Source organism: Alternaria metachromatica, assembly GCF_023757995.1.
Source record: "Alternaria metachromatica strain BMP 0045 chromosome Unknown scaffold_3, whole genome shotgun sequence".
In the NCBI taxonomy this organism is placed as follows: Eukaryota; Fungi; Ascomycota; class Dothideomycetes; order Pleosporales; family Pleosporaceae; genus Alternaria; species Alternaria metachromatica.
Window position 1 is genome coordinate 1,118,188 of NW_026055494.1, and position 19,754 is coordinate 1,137,941.

Sequence of the window (19,754 nt, forward strand, 5' to 3'; positions counted from 1 at the left end):
TCTAGAGCTAAACCTAGAGCTAATTAATATTATTATTATTCTCTAGTTACGTTATTACTTTATATAACTCTTTTACTATTAGATAGTAAAGTATTACTAATATATCTAAGTATATCTATAAACCTAAAATTAGAAAAATAGCTTAGCTAAAGAGTTCTTATAATATAGAGACTAGTGTTAGCTCTAGCTTTATATTGCTAGTATAGATAGATACTTTTTAGAGTAGTAGAAAGAAATAGCTATTATTAGGCGTTTTCTATATCTACTATATTTAACTATATATAGACTAATTCTATAAAGAATATAATCTTAGCTTAAGCTATCTAAGAAGACTAGACCTAAAAAACTATAATAGAGTTTATTCTAGAAATATTTCTAGTTCTATTACGTAACTTAATACTTACTAAACCTACTAGAAGTAATTATATTACTAATATAAACTTACTCTAGTTATCTATACACTTTAAGTAAGTGCTAGTATTATAGGCTATATCTATAGTGTTAATATAATAAAGACTATTAATAAGTCTTTACTATACTTTTAGACTACTATTATACTTAATTATTATCTTAGTCTACACTAATATTAAACCTAGTATTATCTTCTATACCTATTCTTAACGCTAGACACTACGTCTATAGAACTTACAAAACGTAGTATATAATACCTACTAAGAAATACGTTAGAGAAAAAAGAAAAAGTAAGTAGTATAATAATTATATATACTATAAGTATATAGTATCTCTAAAGAACTTTCTAAGCTATTTAATTTTATCTAAAGAAGAAAAGCTACGCTAAAAGAATAAGTCTAAATCTTAAAGTATTAAGTAATAGTAGCTTACTACTTTTACTACTAAGTAAAAGAGTCTACTACTATATAACTAAAGTACTATTAGAGGTTTTTCTTCTAGTATACTAGGCTCTAACCTTTCTTACGTAATCTACCTTATATACTAGAACACTATTATAGAGAGACTTAGAGATATCTATTCTTTAGAGTAGCTTTTTTAAAATTTTAAAATACTTATTAATTGTTATAAGACTAATATAACTACTATTACTCTATCTAGACTTCTTACTATATCTCTAAATAACTATACTAACTATAGTTAGTAATTTTATAAGTTTAACTTTCTTTTCTAATTTATCTACTAAAGTATATAGTTAAAGTTACTTAGCTCTAAGTTAAAGAGTATCTAGTTACTAGAGATAGTAGAGCTAAATCTACACTTTTTCTTACTTTTAAGATATAGTTACTATTAGAGAATAATTAGTAGACTAATACTACACTATTATAATAATTAAAAAGATACTTAGTATAGAAAAGCTATATCTAGCTAAGGTAAGTTATAATAGCTGCTTAGAATTCTTAACTAATCTTAACTTTAGTTCTAGAATAATATAAATTCTATACACTAAGATTACTTTATATTTATTTAGCTTTAGTAGAAGCACTAGAGGCAGCGTACCTAAATATCTACGTAACTACCTCTTATAGGCGCATAAAACCTATAATCTTAAGAGTATTAAGTAGCTTAGTAAACTAATTTATCTAAGTAATCTCTAGAATCTATCTAGCTCTTAGTATAATACTAGTGCTAAGCTTCTTATTACTCTTAGATAAGCATTTTATTATTATTCTTTAAGTATAGAATAGTATATTCTAGAATAATAGACTATTAAAGAGATATATAAGTTAAGAAAACTCTTAGTAAAGCTTTATAAAAAGTTTTAAAAGCTATTAACTACTTCTAGAGAAAGACGTTATAGCCTAGAGACTAGTAGATCTAAATTATAAGTATCTTAGAGACAGAGTTAAGAATATAATTATATCTACTTTAGTAGAATAAGAGTCTGTTAAGAAGTAGTTAGGTCTCTAGGTAAGATAAATATTAGATTAAACATACTCTTTATTATACTTAGGTAAGATCTAAGAAGTATAGGCTAGTAATTAGGTAGTAATAAATTTATATTAACTATAGATATAATAATATAGGTATTCTAACTAATATAATAATAGTAATATATAAGCGCTTAGATATATAGTTAGTAGTTAGGTTTATAGCTACTTCTTTCTAATATATACTAACCTACTAAAAGTATCTTTTCTCTTCTTAGTCTTATTATTACCTTCTTTCTACTCTTCTATTTCTATAACTATTATTTTGTCTTCTTCTAAACTTTTGCTTATATAACTATAAATATTTCTCTTTTCTATAATAATAATATTTTGTAGCTTATATAGAGTTTTCTTTAGTTAAAGTAGTAGATAGTTAGACTATGTCTATTCTCTATTAATAGATATAATAGTCTTATTTCTTTTATAATTATCTTATTACTAGACTTTATTAGTAATAGTATTAATAAGTAGACTAAGTATCTTATTCTATATAATCTATTAAATTATAAGAAACGTATACCTAGAAAGATTACTCTTAGTAGGCGTTACCTTCTAAGTATTATCTTTAGCTAGTAGAATATAGTCTTTTCTTCTAATAGTAATAGATACCTTATTAATAACTAGAGCTATAGTTAAACTTATTAGCTTTATAGTTTTAATAATAGTTAACTAGTATTATCTTAGCCTATAATTATTAGAAGGTAGTTTAGGTAGCGCCTAGTCTAGTAAATCTACTCTTTTATATAGTTTCTTATATTATACATAAACGTTAGCTCTCTAGAGCTAGTCTCTAGCTATCTATACCTACTTAAAACTATTCTTAGTACTAGGTCTTAACTCTAGAATAATATCTTAGAACTATAAAAGATTCTTTCTCTCTATCTAGTAAAGGCTAAGTTTATTAAGAATAGCTTCTAAGAAAAGTTAGTATTCTAAGAACTTTAGAAGCGTTAGCTACTTCTAGCTATCTAAAGTAACTAGAAAGCTTTCTTATTTCTATAGAGAAGGTAGAATAGTAATAGAGAATATAGCTATAGATAGTAACTCTTAGACTTACTAGCTTTTGTTAGAGCTTAGAGCTTACTAACTATAACTAGAAGAGAACATTTAAAATAAGGTATAGAGTAGAGTCTAGTTCTAAATCTATATAGAGATTAGTAAGTTAAAGTAATAGTAGAAAGAATATAGTACTATAGAAGTTTATTTACTAGTATAGTATCTATAGTAAAGACTTCTCTATCTTCTATTCTTCTACTAGTCTTTCTCTAGATCTTTTATAAACTTATATTTATAGAATAGATCTAGATATACCTCTAGTCTATTAGCGTCTCTAGTAGATAATAATAAATTAGTAGAGCTATTATTAGAGAGTTTAAAGTTACTATTATACGTATATAATAAGTGTACTTAACTTATACTAAGAAGAGATTCTCTAGTAAAACTATAGAGTTTAGAAAGTGTTAGTAATACAAGGTAAATAGAGTTACTAGAGTAAATTAAAGAACTAATAAATTCTTATAGATAAGAATACGTATCTATCTATTATTTATTAGAAAGTTAGAGTTTATAGTAGTAATTAATTAGAACTAACGTATTGTTTGTATATTAGAGTATAATAGATAATCTTATACACCTAGATAAGTAGATAGCCTATTCTTTCTCTAGCTAGCTTAATATTACTTACTCTCTTTTATATTAATAATTAAAGCTATAATAAGCTTTTATTACAAGTAGCGTATTAATATAAAGTTAGTTAAGAATATTAAAAGTTATCTTCTACTTATTATAGAATAGATAGTAGAGTTTCTTACTTTCTAAAAGCTATATAGTATTCTTATAACTAATCTTAGTAAAAATAGAGTTAATATAGAGCTTATTAGAGGTTTATATACGTTTTTACATCTCTTTATTATAGAAAACGCTTTTAAGTAGTTTACTAATAAACTTTATCTAGGTTCTAACTATACTACTATAGATAGTAGGTTTATTATTAATCTACTACATAATTTTCTATACAAAGACTTAATATTAGCGCTAAAGTAGGCTAAGAAATAGTTAAAACACCTAAAGCTAGAGCTACTTTAGATATACTAATTTAATATAAAGATAGGTATTATTAATCTAAAGCTAGGTTAATAGGCTCTATTCTTTATAGTAATAGTTTCTAAATTTCTAAAATATCTTTATATTATTCTACTACGCTGCTAGTTTAATCTTAATATAGTAATTTACTAACGTATAAGAACTAGAGTGCCTTTACTACGTACTAATTAAGAGATTATATTTAATAATCTTTTAGCGCTCTTTACTATACACAAAGATTAAGTTTATAATACTCTTACTTTTATTTTTTATACCTTACAAAGTAAGGTAATTTATATTAACCTAACTAATAGAGTTAAATTCTATAGCTAGTGTATACCTAACTCTAATATAATAATATATAACCTTTTTAAAGTTTATTTAAAATTATAGAATTTATTAAGAAATACTATTAACTAGTTATTAGATTTCTTAGAAGACGTACCTAATATACGTATTACTTTTAATTCTATAGAGCTACTAGTGTATAATATATTTCTTATTAACTAGAAGAAAAACGTATTATATAATATAGAGTATAAGTATACTATACAAAGAAGTAATATAAAGTTTAATAAAGAATAGATTAATTCTAAGTTTAACTAGTACTTTCTCTTCTACTAATCTAAAGATAACTTAGTTATCTACACTTACTATAATAAAAATAATCTAGACTTAATAGTTGCAGACTCTTATATAATTAATATAACTAAACCTAGTAGTAGTTTATAATTTAATAACGCTATAAGAGTAAATAGTTATATAGTAATATTAAGGCTTTATACTAAATAGAATAGTATTACTAACTATAATTCTATAGTACTAAAGAGCTTTAGCGATAAAAGTTCTAGTAACTACACTACTAGCGTCTCTGTAGTAGAAACTTAGACTAGTCTTTTATTTTATAATAAAATTAATAAGTAATATTATAAACTAAGCTACTATAGCTATATTATTTTATATAATTATCTATATAGTAACGTAATAATAGTTAAATATACCTAGCTTACTAAGAAAGTAGAAAGATATAAGACTAGTAGTATACTCTCTATATCTTTAGTAGGTAGTACGTAGACTAAAAGATATATTATAATAAGATTTCTTTCTTATTATACACTAGTAGACTCTAAGTTAGCTAATAAAAAGTTAATATTATAACTTTTTAAGCCTACTATAACTATAAACTAGAATTCTTCTATCTATATAGCCTAAGACTTTGTCTATATTATAATAACTAAACGCATTTCTATTCTAGGTAAAATTTCTAGCTTAGATACTACTATTCTTCTTCTATCTACTAAAATAAGTATTTTACTAGACTTAAGAAATTATAAAGAATATAATATAAGAGATTTACTAAGGTAATAGACTTACTCTTAGCTTTAAGTGTTTAGTAGAGATCTTTAAGATAGTAACTTCTAGTTATTACTACTTAATTACTCTTTCTTAAAGAATAGCGTAAAGCTTCTAAGTAGACTCTATAACTTTAATAATAGTTTAGTATATTAATACTTTTGCAATCTCTTTAAGTAGAGTAATTCTAGTATACTTATAACTATTTATAAGCTATTAGATATTCTATAGTAGTAATAGAATTATAGAAATCTATAATTAATAAATAACTTCTTTCTTTATCTTATATACTAGTAAGTTATAACTTAAATATTTCTCTCTATCTTTTACTAGAGCGTGTCTAGCTATAATCTAGATATTTTACTAACTCTTGCTAGACTACTATAGCGTATTTTAGCTAGCTAAAGTTATCTATATAAACTCTAAATAAGCGCTTTTATTATTAAATACTAGAAGAAATTCTAGAAGAAGCATAATAAGATCTAATTAATAAGAAAAAGCTAGAAATATATTCTTCTTAAACGCTTTACTATATATTACCTTATAAATAAATCTAACTTTAGAATTATACTATAAAATCTAATTATATTATCTAGTCTTACTATAGGCTTTAAGCTCTATTATAATTACTATCTAAGTAAAAAGAGCTATAGATTTCTCTACTCTAATCTTATATACGTATTATCTAATAAAAACTATAGTTATAGAAAGTGCTATAAACGCTAAGTAATAGACGTAAAGTTTATTTTTTATATAATTATACGCTTCTTATATAAACTTATATAAGAACTCTATATATTTACTATATTCTAAGCTTATATTCTATATTATAAGTGTTAGAAATCTAAAGAAATATATAATAATAAAATAGAATTATATAATAGATATAAAGAGATATAAGCTCTCTGTAAGAGAAAAGCTTATACTACTTACTATAAGAATAGAGATAAATAGTTTTACTCTTAGAACTATAACTAGGTATATTATAATAATAGCTATACTAACGTTATTTTCTATTCTAGAAGTAGAGAAAAGTATAACGTATAGTAAGTAGCGTAGAAAGCTATTATTAGAGAAGATACGTGTATTACTATATACGTTAAATATTAGTATAATATAAAAGATTATCTATATACTAATAATTAAGTCTATTCTCTTTATTAGCTATAAATTAATTAGAGTAAAAAAGTAGTATATAAATAGCTAAGATATAATAAGTTTATTACATACTCTTAGAAGAAGTGCACGCTTACTTATACTACCTAAGCATTTAACGTAAAAAACCTAGATAGACAGGTCTTTTCTTAACTAAGAAGAGGTAAGTATATAGTTCCTTAGTTCCTATATAATTAGTAGTATTTAAATTTAACTTTTACTTTCTTAACTATTTACACACTTTGTACCGCCACCTTATGGTCTATGGTCTCCGTGGGAGGTCTGATACGCCCCAAGTGATGGTTCACTCATACTACGTTTGTGTATAACGCGCTTATGTGGTACAGCTGAGTTGGGTGATGGGAAGCTTGTGATAAGTTCGCTGCACTGGGTGAGTTAGACGCTGGGCTCTTAACACCGTCAGCGCGCACATACCGTAGCTGTCCGCGGTAAGACCAAGTTTGAAGAGGCCCCCGCACTCATGAGATCAGCTCCGGTTGCGTAGTCATCCTTATGCGCCACCTCATATAATGTTGCTGGTATGTCGAGTTCGCGTGAGTTTCTTGGTGCCATGAGGACGCGGTCCCGATCGCGCGAGGGAGCCAATGGGGAGATAGCAACCGGGGATCCTCCCAGGGCAGTCACAATATGACCTTCGTCTATAGCAGGCGAGATAACACTGGCGCCATCGAGCTCTGGTGTGATTGGCGGGAAATATGAGGGGATAGGTGTAGCTGTTGGCCTGGGAGAACATGCTTCAGATTCCAGATCGCTCGTCCGGCCGTAAGCTTCCATTTGCGCAGTGATCTTCTTCAGCTTTCGAATGTCGCTCTTGTAACCTTTGATGTCGAGCTTGAAGAGAATGATTTCCCTAACGTAGAAGTCGATCTCCTGTCGCAAGCTCTCCATCTGCACATCCGGAGTATCGGCAAGAGCCTTTCCCTTCTGTTTAGATTGCTCCCTCCTCAAGCGCTCGTGGAGCCTATCCATCCACCTATCGATGTCTTCCCGTCTTGCAATGGAGGCAAGCTCCGGCCAGCTGTCTTCCCCTTCCCCAGCCATGTGAAGCTTCATTGCCGCATGCCGTCTGATTTCAGCCTGCAACAAGAGTTTGTGATGCTCCAGCTGCCTTTCCACTGTACAAATGACCCTGTCCTTCTCCTCAATTACGGATTCGCGATTCAGGATTGCGGCTCGAAGTCTTTCCATATGCGTGTCTGGGTGGTGTGTGCCTGAACGACTGGCAGTTGTCTTGTGCTCCTGTTCTAGCTCGCTGTGTGCCCGTCGTAGCTGTTCTCGCTCTTTCTCCAGTTTCGCAATGCGATGATCTTTCTCCCTGACCTGGTCTTGCAGACGCTCAATGTGCGCAACAAAAGAAGCTAGCGTTGCGTTCTCTTGCGAGTCAAGCTCTGAACTGATCGGCGAAGCACTCGAGAAGACCGTACTCATACTCATACGTCCATCGGAAGTTGGGTGGCTCGTGCTAGGTGGTCCTTTTGAGATGAGGTCGAAGGGTGATTTCCCATTCACTAAATTCGAAAGTTGCTCTTCCGCGTCCAGTCGCTCAGTGTTGGCGATCTCGAGACGGCTCTCGAGATGATCAATAGTGTTTTGCAGAGCCTGCGTGGATTTGGCAAGCTTGTCAGCGTGCGCTGCCTTGTCCTCGAACTCAGCACATCTCATCTCGGTCAGTCCTAGTGTTGAACGAAGCTCTCTCTCGCTTTTCTTCGATTCGTTCAACTTCGCCATCAATGATTCGATCTGCTGTTGGAGAGCGACATTGTTTTGTCTGTACTGATTGAGCTCTGGGAGCAGGTTCCGAGTTGTCGTTTCTGGCCGACGTGTGGCGCTGAGCTTCCGCTTCAAGCTCTCCTGACAGTCCAAATTAGCAGTGGGTTTCAGAAGGAGAGCAGGTGTATCATTACCATCTCTGGGCTGCTTTCTGATCGCCGGTGTGAACGCTGTTTGCTTTCAAATTCGATCGGACAGACAAAGTCGGGGTCTTTCGTAATCGGCGGGGTTTCGCGAATCGACGTGTGTGGCGGCTCAGCGCTATCCGAGACAAACGAAGTATTATTCCTCGACGCTAGACACGTTTAGCATGCTGAACTGATAGCTGGTGTCACGGGTGCACAGCTCGAAAAGCCATACTGGTTGATCCAACACGTTGGAAGAGAGCGTCTTCACAAAGCAGTGAAGTGTAGTGGTGGACTGGACAAGGATACTTGGAACGATACTCACCCTGGTGCAGGCCGTGCTTGCTGTTCTGCTCTTGAAGCAACCGAATGTGATCTTTCAGAGATGCAACCTCCGCAGAGTGTGCGTCCACGAGGCTTGCAACTTGTGCTTCGTGCGACGATCTCAAGGCGGCGAACTGAGATTGTAGGACTGAGTTTTTCTGATTCTGTGTGGCAATGATCGCTTTTAGCTCGTCGATCTGGTTGCTACGCGTCGATGAATTGGTTGCAGTAGACGCCTGGGTATAGTTAGTATTTGGATGCAATACATGCTGGGCAACTAAAACGGCCCGAATTGGCCATTACGAGGCAGAGAAAGAGGCATGGCGATGAGACTAGTGGTGACGGTTTGTGTGCAAGTGCCGCCCGCGCAACGTGAGAATGTGAAACCTGACACCACCACTATTCGCCTGCCAGGCCTCCGATCCGCGGATACAACAATACATTGCCAGCGAGCAGCCAGAAGCCATGGCCTGACGGCAGAGAAGTACATCTAACTCAGGCACACATCGTCGCATCAGAGTTGGAGATGGTACACAAAGAAGTTCTGAAACTGTTTCGTTATGCAGTCTTCTTGTTTGTCCAGTAAATACGCCTCTATCAAGAAACAAACAGCACTCACTTCATTTTGACTGTTGCGTCGGCGCTTTTCGGTATCCCGATCACGTACTTTCTTCTCTTGGACCTGCCGCATCTGACTAGAACCATGCCTGCCACTTCTGTTTGTCGAAACCTTTCCGTCCATGGCAGAGAGCGCAGTAATCAGGTCCGGTCTCGAACGTCTCCGCATTCCGGTTTTGTTCAAACACTTGTCATCCAATGCCGCTGGTAGACCGGCTTGGGCCATAACACGTGAATCAAGTGCATCGCCGATAGGAACGTTTCTCATGATGCTATACCGCGAGCTTAGTTCTGGAACGCTTCTCGTATGATTCAATGGTGACGAGACCAAATCCAATGCATTCAAGCATGTACTCCCGTGGCTCAAGCGCTTGTCAAGTGGGTAACTCTCCCTTCGAAAGAGCTGGATTGTGGGTTGGACGGACACTGGAGTCGTACAGGATGGAAACCCTTGATTCTCTAAGAGAAGAGAACCAGGGAGCTCAGCGGGTAGTTCTGCAATCGATGGTACCGAGGCGGACCGTGGGCGACTGGGCAGAGGCTTTTCTATGGAGGCAGATCTCGAGCATGCAATCGTACTGGGCACCGGAGAGCGCAACATGTCGCTAGACGCAGTCTGGAGGGTCGTGACAGTCTTGAACACGGCTGTATCGTACTGGGGTGTGATAGGACTGGATACATGTTGTCTGTCGTCCGATGGAAAGATGACGAGGTTAGTTGAACGTCGTTTTTCAACTTTCAGCGTAGTCTGGAAGAGATGATTAGCGAATGGTAAGGCACCACAAGACAGCTGCAGACACCGACTTCCAGACGGTCGCTGACATTGGTGTACGGGTCGTCTCGTTGTGCATAAGATGTCGTTGTCTTTGGCAGCGCACTGACATGGTTCTGTGCCTGTTATCGTACCTTTGCTTCAACGTCGGTGTTGGACTCGGGCTCAATCGACTCAATCGATAGCAACCCCCCAGTGCGATAGTAGGGCTCTGAACTAGACTGGCGTTTTGACCAGGAAAGGATTCGCTTGGACGGCATTGCGCGATCGTTGCGCACGCCGCACTCAGTGGCAGCAATACAGCGGAGGCATGAAGATAGGATGGAAACTACAGGCGCTCGGGCTACGATATGGTGCGAAGAGAGAGAGATAGGCGGAAAGGCAATCGCCAGAGAGTTTGCGGGCACTGGGACGATGGTTTGGCTACGTTTGCAAGGCGCCCATCTTGGCCGCCTTCATAACGCCCGCTGTCATGTTTCGGGGCTGCAAACCACGCCGTACCTGTCTGGATCCGGCTGAAGACGCTGCTGCAGGGGCCAAATGGGCCGACTGGGTGGGAGAGAAACACAAGCTCCTTGCATATCGTATACATAGGCGCCTTGGAGTGGATAGTGGCGCCGCCGTGTACATGCAGCGAATAGACGAGATGAAGATGAGGCGCGGTAGCGCGACGCCGTGACGAAGTTGCAGGAAGCTTGGGCCTCTGGGGAAGTCGCGACCGACAGCTTCAATCGCTAACCGGCTATTGCGTACTAGTCACATTCCTTTCTGCTTCTTTGCGCAGCCCACTACTAATTACGGTGTAATGGTCTAGCCGGCTACCACCGCAGTGCAGGCGACTTGGCATCGCCCCCAGGAAGCCCGTTGACGTTGGCTGTATCCACCAGCCACTAGAGAAAAAGTTGGGATCGTCATTGCGCCCCCAATCTCGACACCGCGACTGCGCCCCAGTGCTCAGCAATCGGGCCCGATATGGCGAGAGACCTGTCGCCCTACAGCGCGCGACGGCTGCTTACGCAACAGCTAGTCCAAGGCCAGACTGCCTCGCCCCCGGCAGTCGAGGGCAGGAACGGAAGCCCGAGCAGGTTGTCGAGACATGTATCCGAACGCGTTGGGAAGGAGCCTTCGATAGCATCTGGTCGCCGCTCGAGAAGTCGATCGAGAGAGAGGAAGCCCGAGGACGTACCGAACGCCCGTGAGCCAAAGGCCACGACAGTCGAGCCAAGCGCTGTCCGCAGGCGGGAACGGTCGCCGGAACCATACAGGAAGCCACGAGGCTCCTCCAGAGAGAAGAAGAGCGATGGATCAAGAGAGCGGAGGAAGGACCGATCCAGAGACAGGCGACGAGACCGGTCACGCGACAAGAGGCGAGAAAGATCGGGCGACAGAAAGAGAGATCGCTCGAGGGACAGAAGGCGCGATCGCTCCCACGACAAGGACGGAGACAGGAACAGAAAGCGCGATCGCTCTACGGACAGACACGGCCGGCGAGATCGCTCGCGGTCCAGAGAGCGACGCCGCCGCGACAAGTCCAAAGAGGGCAGACGTTCACGCTCGCCCATACCGTACCGTTCTCGCAAACCGCGCACCCGCTCGCCCTCTGCATCCACATCTCCACCGCCCAAACGTCACCGGCGCACACGCTCTCCATCGCCTTCGCGCTCACCGCCGCCCCACAAGCGGGCCAAACAACCGCTACCTTCACAAGAAGTCTCCTTCCGGGGGCTTGACGACTCGGCCCAACCACCCTCCAAGTATGGCGGCGCACCGCCTGACAAGGAGAAGCCCAACTTCAAGCCTACTGGCGCGCTAGCCAAAGCTGCCAACCGCGTAGAAGGCACCAAGATCTCCCTCAAGTACCACGAGCCGCCCGAGGCACGCAAACCGCCCGCTTCACAACCCTGGCGCATCTTCGTGTTCAAGGGCGACGATGTGCTAGAGACCATCGAACTCTGGAACAAGAGCTGCTGGCTACTGGGACGATCTCGGGAAGTCGCCGATTACGTTCTCGACCACCCTAGCTCAAGTGGACAGCACGCAGTCATCCAGTTTCGGTACATACAAAAGACGGTGGAAGACGAATTCGGTGTCAAGAGCCACAAGGGAAAAGTCAAGCCCTACATCATTGACCTGGAAAGCAGTAATGGCACAGAGCTCAACGGAGAGGATCTCGAGGCGAGTCGCTACTTTGAGCTGAGGGACAAGGACATACTCAAATTTGGAGGCAGTGAGAGGGAGTACGTCGTCATGCTGCCACCAGCAGAGTCTAAGTAGGAAGGAATGAACATAGCAGAAGCCACAGACGACCATTGCGCAGTTGCAATAACAATTGCGGGTGTCACATACAAATCTCTCGCTGTCATAGAAGCTGAGTCCAGATGTACATAATAGAGAAAGAAAAAACATGTCAAATCATACGTGGATGAACATCACCAAGGGGGTGGGTTGTGTCGCTATGTATCGAAGATGAAGCTAACATTGCCATTATGTCTCGAATATGCTCCAAACATCATCAGTGGCCTTGGACAGAATGTATCTGAGGCATGTTGACGTTGAGGTACGCGATCCCCTTGATAAGTTTCGTGTTAAATCAAGGTACGCGCCGAGTAGGTGAATATGATGACCGTACTAAAGCTTCCTCGGGCTAGCTATCGTGCTCCGAACTCAGCATCCTCGGATCGCATTCTATTCTCCGTCGCACTTGTCTTGATGATGCAATGATGGGCGTCCGGACGTGGAGAGCGGCGCGTAATCAGGTACAGGGTCCAGTGTACGACAAGGATGCCGCCTCCCGACTTGGCAGGAACCGCCGTCATCAGCCTCCCCACAGTTCGTAATGCGCAGACATCGTCTTGCGCGTCCGTCTTCTTCCCTTCTTTATACCCCTTTTTACTTAATTCTTGTAATACACCATGGCGCTTTTGCGACGCTATGGGCTATACACCGTCCTCGCCGTGGGCTTCCTGTACATGCTTTGGTCCCTCAGCTTTCCATACGAGCAGCCTGGCGACGCGCCTGTAAACGCCGACAAAGGCCCGGAGAGCCAGCAAAGCCAACAACCAAAGAAAGAGCAAAAGTACAAGTCTTTCGATTGGACAAAGGTCCCCTTCAAAAACCGCATCGAGTCCCTCGTTCCACTACCAGCCGGCGAACCGAAAGCCTTACCACCCATACAATTCAACTTTGGACAAGAAGATGCTACGGCCAAGAACATACGCGAGACGAGGAAGGAAGAGGTTAAGAAACAATTCCTGAAATGCTGGAAGAGTTACAGAAGCCACGCATGGATGCACGACGAAGTCCGACCTATAAGCGGAGAGGCAGCGGATCACTTTGGAGGCTGGGCGGCCACCCTCATCGACGCGCTCGACACACTATACATAATGGGCTTTGAAGAGGAGTTCTCGTCCGCCATCAAGGATATCGAACAAATCGACTTTGGATACACCGATTTGGACCACATCAATGTGTTCGAGACGAACATACGGCATTTGGGTGGTCTTCTGGCAGCTTTCGAGCTTAGCGGGGACCAGAGGTTATTGAACAAGGCGAAGGAGGCGGGCGAGATGCTATACCATGCATTCGACACACCAAACCACCTACCAATCACGCGATGGCAATTCCGTGCAGCGGGCGAGGGCAAACCACAGGTAGCGGACGAGCAGGTCCTCCTTGCGGAGATCGGAAGTCTGACCATGGAGTTCACACGCCTCTCGCAATTGACCGGGGACCCGAAATGGTACGACGCGGTCAACAGGGTAACCAGACTTCTCGAAGAACAGCAGGACAAGACCAAGCTACCGGGCATGTGGCCTCTCATTGTCAACGCTCGAACTGCGGACTTCACTGCTGACAGTGGGTTCACCCTGGGGAGTATGGCTGATTCAACGTACGAGTATATTGGCAAGCAATATGCGCTGCTCGGTGGTCAAGACGCCATCTATCGCAAGATGTACGAGAGAGCGATGGACACGGCATCCAAATATGCCTTGTTCAGGCCATCAACCCCAGAGAACTCCGACATGCTCATGTCAGGATTTGTCCGTGCCGAAGGTGCGACAACGGCGTTGGACCCAGAGATGCAACACTTGGCATGCTACACAGGTGGCATGTTTGCCCTCGGCGGAAAGCTATTCCAGAACGACGAACATGTCACGATCGGTCGGAAGTTGGCAGACACTTGTGTTTGGGCCTACAAGGCATCGCCCGCAGGTATCATGCCGGAAGTATCGCATCTCCTCATGTGCGACAATACGACAACCTGCGTATGGGACGAGAAAGCATGGCTCGATGGTATACTATCCCGGACATCTAATGCTGCGGACGAAAAGGATCCGTTGAAGAACATTGCGAACCTCCGCCTCCCCAGCGGCTTCATCAGTGTCGATGATAGAAGGTACATTCTCAGGCCGGAGGCTATCGAGAGTGTCTTCATCATGCACCGCATCACAGGGGAGCAGCAATGGCAAGCTGCTGCATGGGATATGTGGACGGCTATACAGCGCTCCACAGACACTGACATCGGTAACTCTGCATTGATAGACGTATCTGCCGACTCTCCACCGAGAGCGGACAGCATGGAGGTAAGTCGTCTCTTAGTTCCTTGTCAGAAGACATCGAGCGTGTACTAACACGCCTACAGAGCTTCTGGATGGCGGAAACGCTAAAGTACTTTTACCTGACGTTCAGCGAGCCAAACGTCATCAGCCTGGACGACTGGGTCTTCAACACCGAAGCCCATCCCTTCCGCATCCCGAAACCAAAGGCAGCGTAACACGCATAACGGCCACATTGTTCATACACACGGTCACATACAGCTTTTCTGGCGTGACTTGGGAAAAGATATACCCGTAATTTATACAATGATATTCGTAATTTCATGGAGACGACTGAGTTCTTGCTTGTTTCCTTTCTTTCTTATTCATACACCATCTCCTCATAGACACATGTCTAGTGTGTACCGTAGTTAGGTCCACCGATGCCCTTCTCACCGGGCTTGTTGGCGCTCGGGTCGACGCCGACGTTTGAGTTTCCGCTGTCTGAAGCTACGGGCGCTTCGCCGGGCGCGTGGCCTTCCTTCGCTGCGGGTGCGTTTGAGGCACCGAGACCTTTGCCTGTCATATTTGTTAGCATGACATCCCCGCAGAAGTTAAGGAGAGAATGTAAAACGTACTCTCAGCCTCCTGCTTGTTGAACTTGTCTGAAGCAGCATTGCTCTGGCCAGGTGTCTTGGAGTGAGGCATATTGGTTGTTTGGTGTGTGGTTGCGGGTAAACGTAGAATTTGTGTTATTCGCAATGAGTTGGAGTGAAGTGCAATGTAGATGGAGTTCCTATGCTAGAAGACACGCGACGTTTTCTTTGTTTTTGTCGCTCCCATCAGCCTAGTCGTGGCTGTGATGTCACTTTATTCATGATATCATCAGTATGGTGTTAGGATGCGAAAGGGTCCACTTTAGCGCTAGATGCAGGTACGCGATCGCGATGCGCTACTTATCATCGATACTGTTTCGGCGCCAGCATCGAGCTACCTCAAGTGCGGTATGGAGAAGCATAGGGCAAGCTGTATGTATCAAGTTTTCGATAATAAATGCTCATCGCTGGTTCACACGCTACCCAACCCCTTCCATAGCCAAAGGCCTTCCATAAATACAAAGTCTCATGCAAACCTTGAGAAACGTCCGAAAGGAAACGCTAAACGCCAATCCATGCACATCAAGACAAAATCTGTACCCCGTTCCTCTTCACTCTCAGTAGGTCAACATCTTCTGTCCGCCTTTGCCATCATGGCCCTCACCTGGCTTCGCAAAACTACACCACCGGTCCTTGATGGATACAACCTCGTACGTACCCTCCTCCTGGACTGGAATGCTCATACTCATCTCATGACTGATTTCCGTCTTGATCTCCAGCACTTTGCTCTTCCGTCCCTTGTTTGCATTCGTGCTCCGCGTGTAGGTAAACTCGAAAGGCGGTGTACCCCAGAACTGGAACTCTAGATCCGTACCGCCACCCTCATGAATGTCGATCTCGTGGACTTGACCTCCAGAGAGACGTACAGAGGGGATTGGATGAATGGTCTTGGTAAGGTCGAGCGCTGCAAGGCACTCAGAAGCAGAATCGCGTAGACCAGTGATAGTGAACGATCCTGGAAGCTCAGCGAGACGGCGGAAAGTAGTGCCCGGATTGGAGGCCTTGCGCTCTTGCTTCTCGAAGGTGTAGTATACTGTGAAGGGACTTTGGCCACTAAGAGCGAAGGACAGGCGCTCACCGACACAGAAGTCCTGTCGGTCTTCCAGGGGTGTGGCGGTAGGCGCATCATGAACGCTGATTTGCACACGGGGACCACCTGGCGGAGGCTTGAGGGTACATCCACGCGAGTCGCGAACTTTACGGATGGAAATTGACGAGTGACCGAGGTGCATCTTGCGGTGCTCAATCTTGAGATCATACTTGTTTGTGGGGATGCTCTTGTGGACGCTGATTTCCGGCTTAGGGGTACCTTGATGTTTGATCTCCACTTCCAGGTAGAATGGTGCAACGCCCTCCAGCGTGATGGGGATGACTTCTTCGCCCTCTGACTCTCGCGAACAGTAGCTGTATGTCTTTCCAGGTTTATCGAAACGAGCACCAGGACGTGAATGAACCTGTTGCTGAATCGTGATAGGCGAGAAGTGCTTCTTCGAGTGATCGTATCTGGCGTCTGCCAGTTTCAGGAAAGTGTACTCGTAAGTACCAGCCTTGGAGGTTTCGGATCGAATCGACGCAAGACCACCAACGGTGTGCAAGTCCTTTTCGCTGACAGAGGCTGTCTTTCCCTTCTTATCCTTGTATTCCTGTCGGTAAGAAATGTCGAAAGGAGCATTTCCTACGATGTCGTTAGCATTGGCAATGTGTGGGATACTCGGGATAACTTACCGGTTAAAGACACATCGAATGAATCCTCGTCACCCTCGCAGACGGCGTCCTTAATATATTTGCTGCCTTCCAGCACCGCGCTGCTTTCAGGAACACTGAGCGAGGGACGTGCGACCCAAGATACGTCGAATTGGTCAGCCTTTTCATCGATCAAGCCAGGGCAAACAGAGTCCTTAACGGAGATCAACTGATATGTTCCATCTGTCTTGACGTCAAGCCACGAGTTGGGGTTTTGGAAGCTATCCTTCTTGACCTCCTTGGTCTTCAAGTTTTCGTACTCTAGGAACCAAGGGCCGTTTCCAGTAAAGCGAAGAGGAAGTCCGACTTGTCGACTTTCCAAAGCCAAGACTGATTGTTTGCCTTCAATGTGCCCGAAGTACGCCTTGGGTCGTTCGTGACGAACATTGACTCTAGCTACGGGTTTGAGAACCTCTTTGCATTTAGATTTGTCGGTAACACTCGTCAGAGCTACGACGTACTCGCCACCGCTGCTGAGCTTGTCTGTTCGTATCACGTAGTGCGCGGTCTCGGTCTCGATGGTGCGCTTCGTACGCTTGCCATTGTGGACAATTTCGTATTCGAGCTTCCAGGGTGCCTCACCAGCAAAGCCCACGTCAAACTCAACCACATCGTCGATACAAGCTTGCTTAGGTCTACTGCTTTCAATGAAGTATGCCTGTGCGGATGGCTTGACGTCCTGTTGGAGTTCGATGTTGCTAAGGGGCCTCTCTTTGTAAACCGAGTCGCTGATGGTTTTGAATGAGTATTCGTAATGACCCGCATCTGTCGGCGTAAGATCGATCGTACTGCGGAGACTGGCAATCTGAAGTGGCGGCTGCCTGACCTCTCGGCCGTTGTCTTTCTTCTCGGAGTAGGTGACCACGAAAGGTGGACTTCCAACGAAATCAAGGCCAACGCGGAGACCGATGGGGTTGCCCGCGCATTTGTCTATGATGTCCTCGCTGTCTAGCGTGAGATCCGGCTCAGGTGGGTTGTGTAGTAGGCACGAAGTAGGTTCAAAAACCTCACCCTCGCAGAAGTCGGTCGACACAGACTTGATGGTGTAAAGACCGGCGACCTTGATAGTAGGCTGCTCACCCTTTCGCATGACCTGCTTTTGCAGCACAGCATCAGGACTGTGGTAGCCATCCGAGACGATATTCTCTTGGGGTGTGAAGAGATACTCAACGGTATGCGCAGAGTCAATAGCGTTTTTACCCGTAGACTGGTACTGGACGGGCAGACGAGCGGCTTCACCCTTGGGTACCCGAAGCGGGTTCTGTGGGCTACAGCCTCTGAGGAAAGCTGTAGGGCGCTCGTGGACCTCGAATAGTTGACGAATGCCTGCGACCTTGGGCCTTGGGCGCTCGTCATCGTCGACGTTCAGATAGCTCACGAAGTTGCCCAGTCCATCCTGCACCTCCTCGATTTCGTACTCCCAAGAGCCACTAGTCGTGAGAGATTCGTTCAGAGGTACGAGAACCTTGTGCGGGCGTGCCCAGGAAATGTCTTCGCGTCCGCTCTTGACCAGTGCTTGTGATGTGTGTTTCGACAAGGGCGAGATGGCGTCATCTGGCTGCAGATTCTGGAATTGAGACCCGCCGCGGGGCTTTCCATTCACCGTGAGGCGGTACTTGACGTTCAGAGGCGGCGTTCCCTCGACCTCGAGTGCAACGTTGGATAGATCGCTACGGCAGCGATTGTTGCCAGTAGGCTTCACTCGAGCTTGCGGGCAGGTGGCCACGACGACGTTGGTGGACCGCGGTCGGACCAGAAGCTTCGACTGATCCGTAACCTTCTTGAGCAGGTATACACCTGGCTTCTTGATCGTGTAGGCCAGAGTCAATGGATCGTCAGGGTCGGATGACTTCTGCGTCTTCCTAGCCTTCTTCAACATGGCCTTGAGCTCTCCCTTCTTGACGATGATGGTCTCGTTGACGTTCGTATCGATATCGATGCGCAGGATCTCCATCTCGTGGGGTTCGGTCTGGTTGATCATAATCGGGATTTCCAGTTGGGTGACGGACGAGTTCAGACAGAACGACTGCCTATCTGGGTTCAAGACTGCAGAACCCTCAGGCAAGATGTTGACAATCTGCTTTCCGAGAATAAGGGAGGCGTTGTGTAGGATAGCACCAGGCTTGACGCTCCGTTCGCTGATGGCCAATTCGCTATCCCACAAGAAGCCCACCAGCCCCATAAGCCATGCCTGTACCGGTATGCCAATCCTGAACATGAGCATGACGTCGACGCCCGCATGCAGCACGAACAGCAGGAAGGCGGCGCCGTTGCCCCATTCCAGCCAAGGAATTTCCAGTAGCGGTATGCCGAACATGAATAGCACGTCGAAGAAGCACCATTTCAGGCACAGCACTAACGATTCGTCCTCCTCGACAGCCAGCGTGTAGAAGTCGTATGTTCGGTATGCCCATAGGGCGACGTATAGGGCGAAGACATAGAAGCGTTGTTGGGCGGGATCGAGGATGTCGGCGGGTATTAGGGGCCCTGAGCTTGACTGCGCGGGGGCTTTGGGCAGATCTGGCAAGGGCGACTTGATGTTGGGTCGCGGTGTTGTGCCATTCGGGCTCTGGAGGCCGGGGGAGCGGTTCGTGTTCTGTGGTGTTGATGGGAAGCCGCCCACGCCTCGGCGAACCTGGGGTGTGCCGTTCATCGCACCCAGAAGTTAAGCGTCGGCTATATCGTGATCATGGGTTGGG

The 19,754-nt window shown here is 43.2% G+C and overlaps 5 protein-coding genes across 5 annotated transcripts; 2 read left to right on the forward strand and 3 right to left on the reverse strand.

Annotated features, from left to right (window-relative positions):
• Positions 1-6,911: 6,911 nt before the first annotated feature.
• J4E83_002025 (uncharacterized protein) lies at positions 6,912-9,617 on the reverse strand (the record flags this gene model as incomplete). Its single annotated transcript, XM_049328977.1, has 4 exons — positions 6,912-8,363; positions 8,483-8,577; positions 8,733-8,967; positions 9,351-9,617. 4 exons carry the CDS (start codon positions 9,615-9,617, stop codon positions 6,912-6,914), a joined length of 2,049 nt encoding a protein of 682 aa, XP_049191949.1.
• A 1,476-nt stretch (positions 9,618-11,093) lies between these two features.
• Positions 11,094-12,395, forward strand: J4E83_002026 (uncharacterized protein; the record flags this gene model as incomplete). The annotated part of the gene is made up of 1 exon (XM_049328978.1): positions 11,094-12,395. The coding sequence occupies one exon, from the start codon at positions 11,094-11,096 to the stop codon at positions 12,393-12,395; it is 1,302 nt and encodes a 433-aa protein (XP_049191950.1).
• Positions 12,396-13,033: 638 nt separating this feature from the next.
• J4E83_002027 (uncharacterized protein) lies at positions 13,034-14,895 on the forward strand (the record flags this gene model as incomplete). Its single annotated transcript, XM_049328979.1, has 2 exons — positions 13,034-14,704; positions 14,764-14,895. 2 exons carry the CDS (start codon positions 13,034-13,036, stop codon positions 14,893-14,895), a joined length of 1,803 nt encoding a protein of 600 aa, XP_049191951.1.
• Positions 14,896-15,071: 176 nt separating this feature from the next.
• On the reverse strand, positions 15,072-15,364 carry J4E83_002028 (uncharacterized protein; the record flags this gene model as incomplete). The annotated part of the gene is made up of 2 exons (XM_049328980.1): positions 15,072-15,235; positions 15,295-15,364. 2 exons carry the CDS (start codon positions 15,362-15,364, stop codon positions 15,072-15,074), a joined length of 234 nt encoding a protein of 77 aa, XP_049191952.1.
• A 505-nt stretch (positions 15,365-15,869) lies between these two features.
• J4E83_002029 (uncharacterized protein) lies at positions 15,870-19,708 on the reverse strand (the record flags this gene model as incomplete). Its single annotated transcript, XM_049328981.1, has 2 exons — positions 15,870-16,987; positions 17,038-19,708. The coding sequence occupies 2 exons, from the start codon at positions 19,706-19,708 to the stop codon at positions 15,870-15,872; spliced, it is 3,789 nt and encodes a 1,262-aa protein (XP_049191953.1).
• Positions 19,709-19,754: the final 46 nt, after the last annotated feature.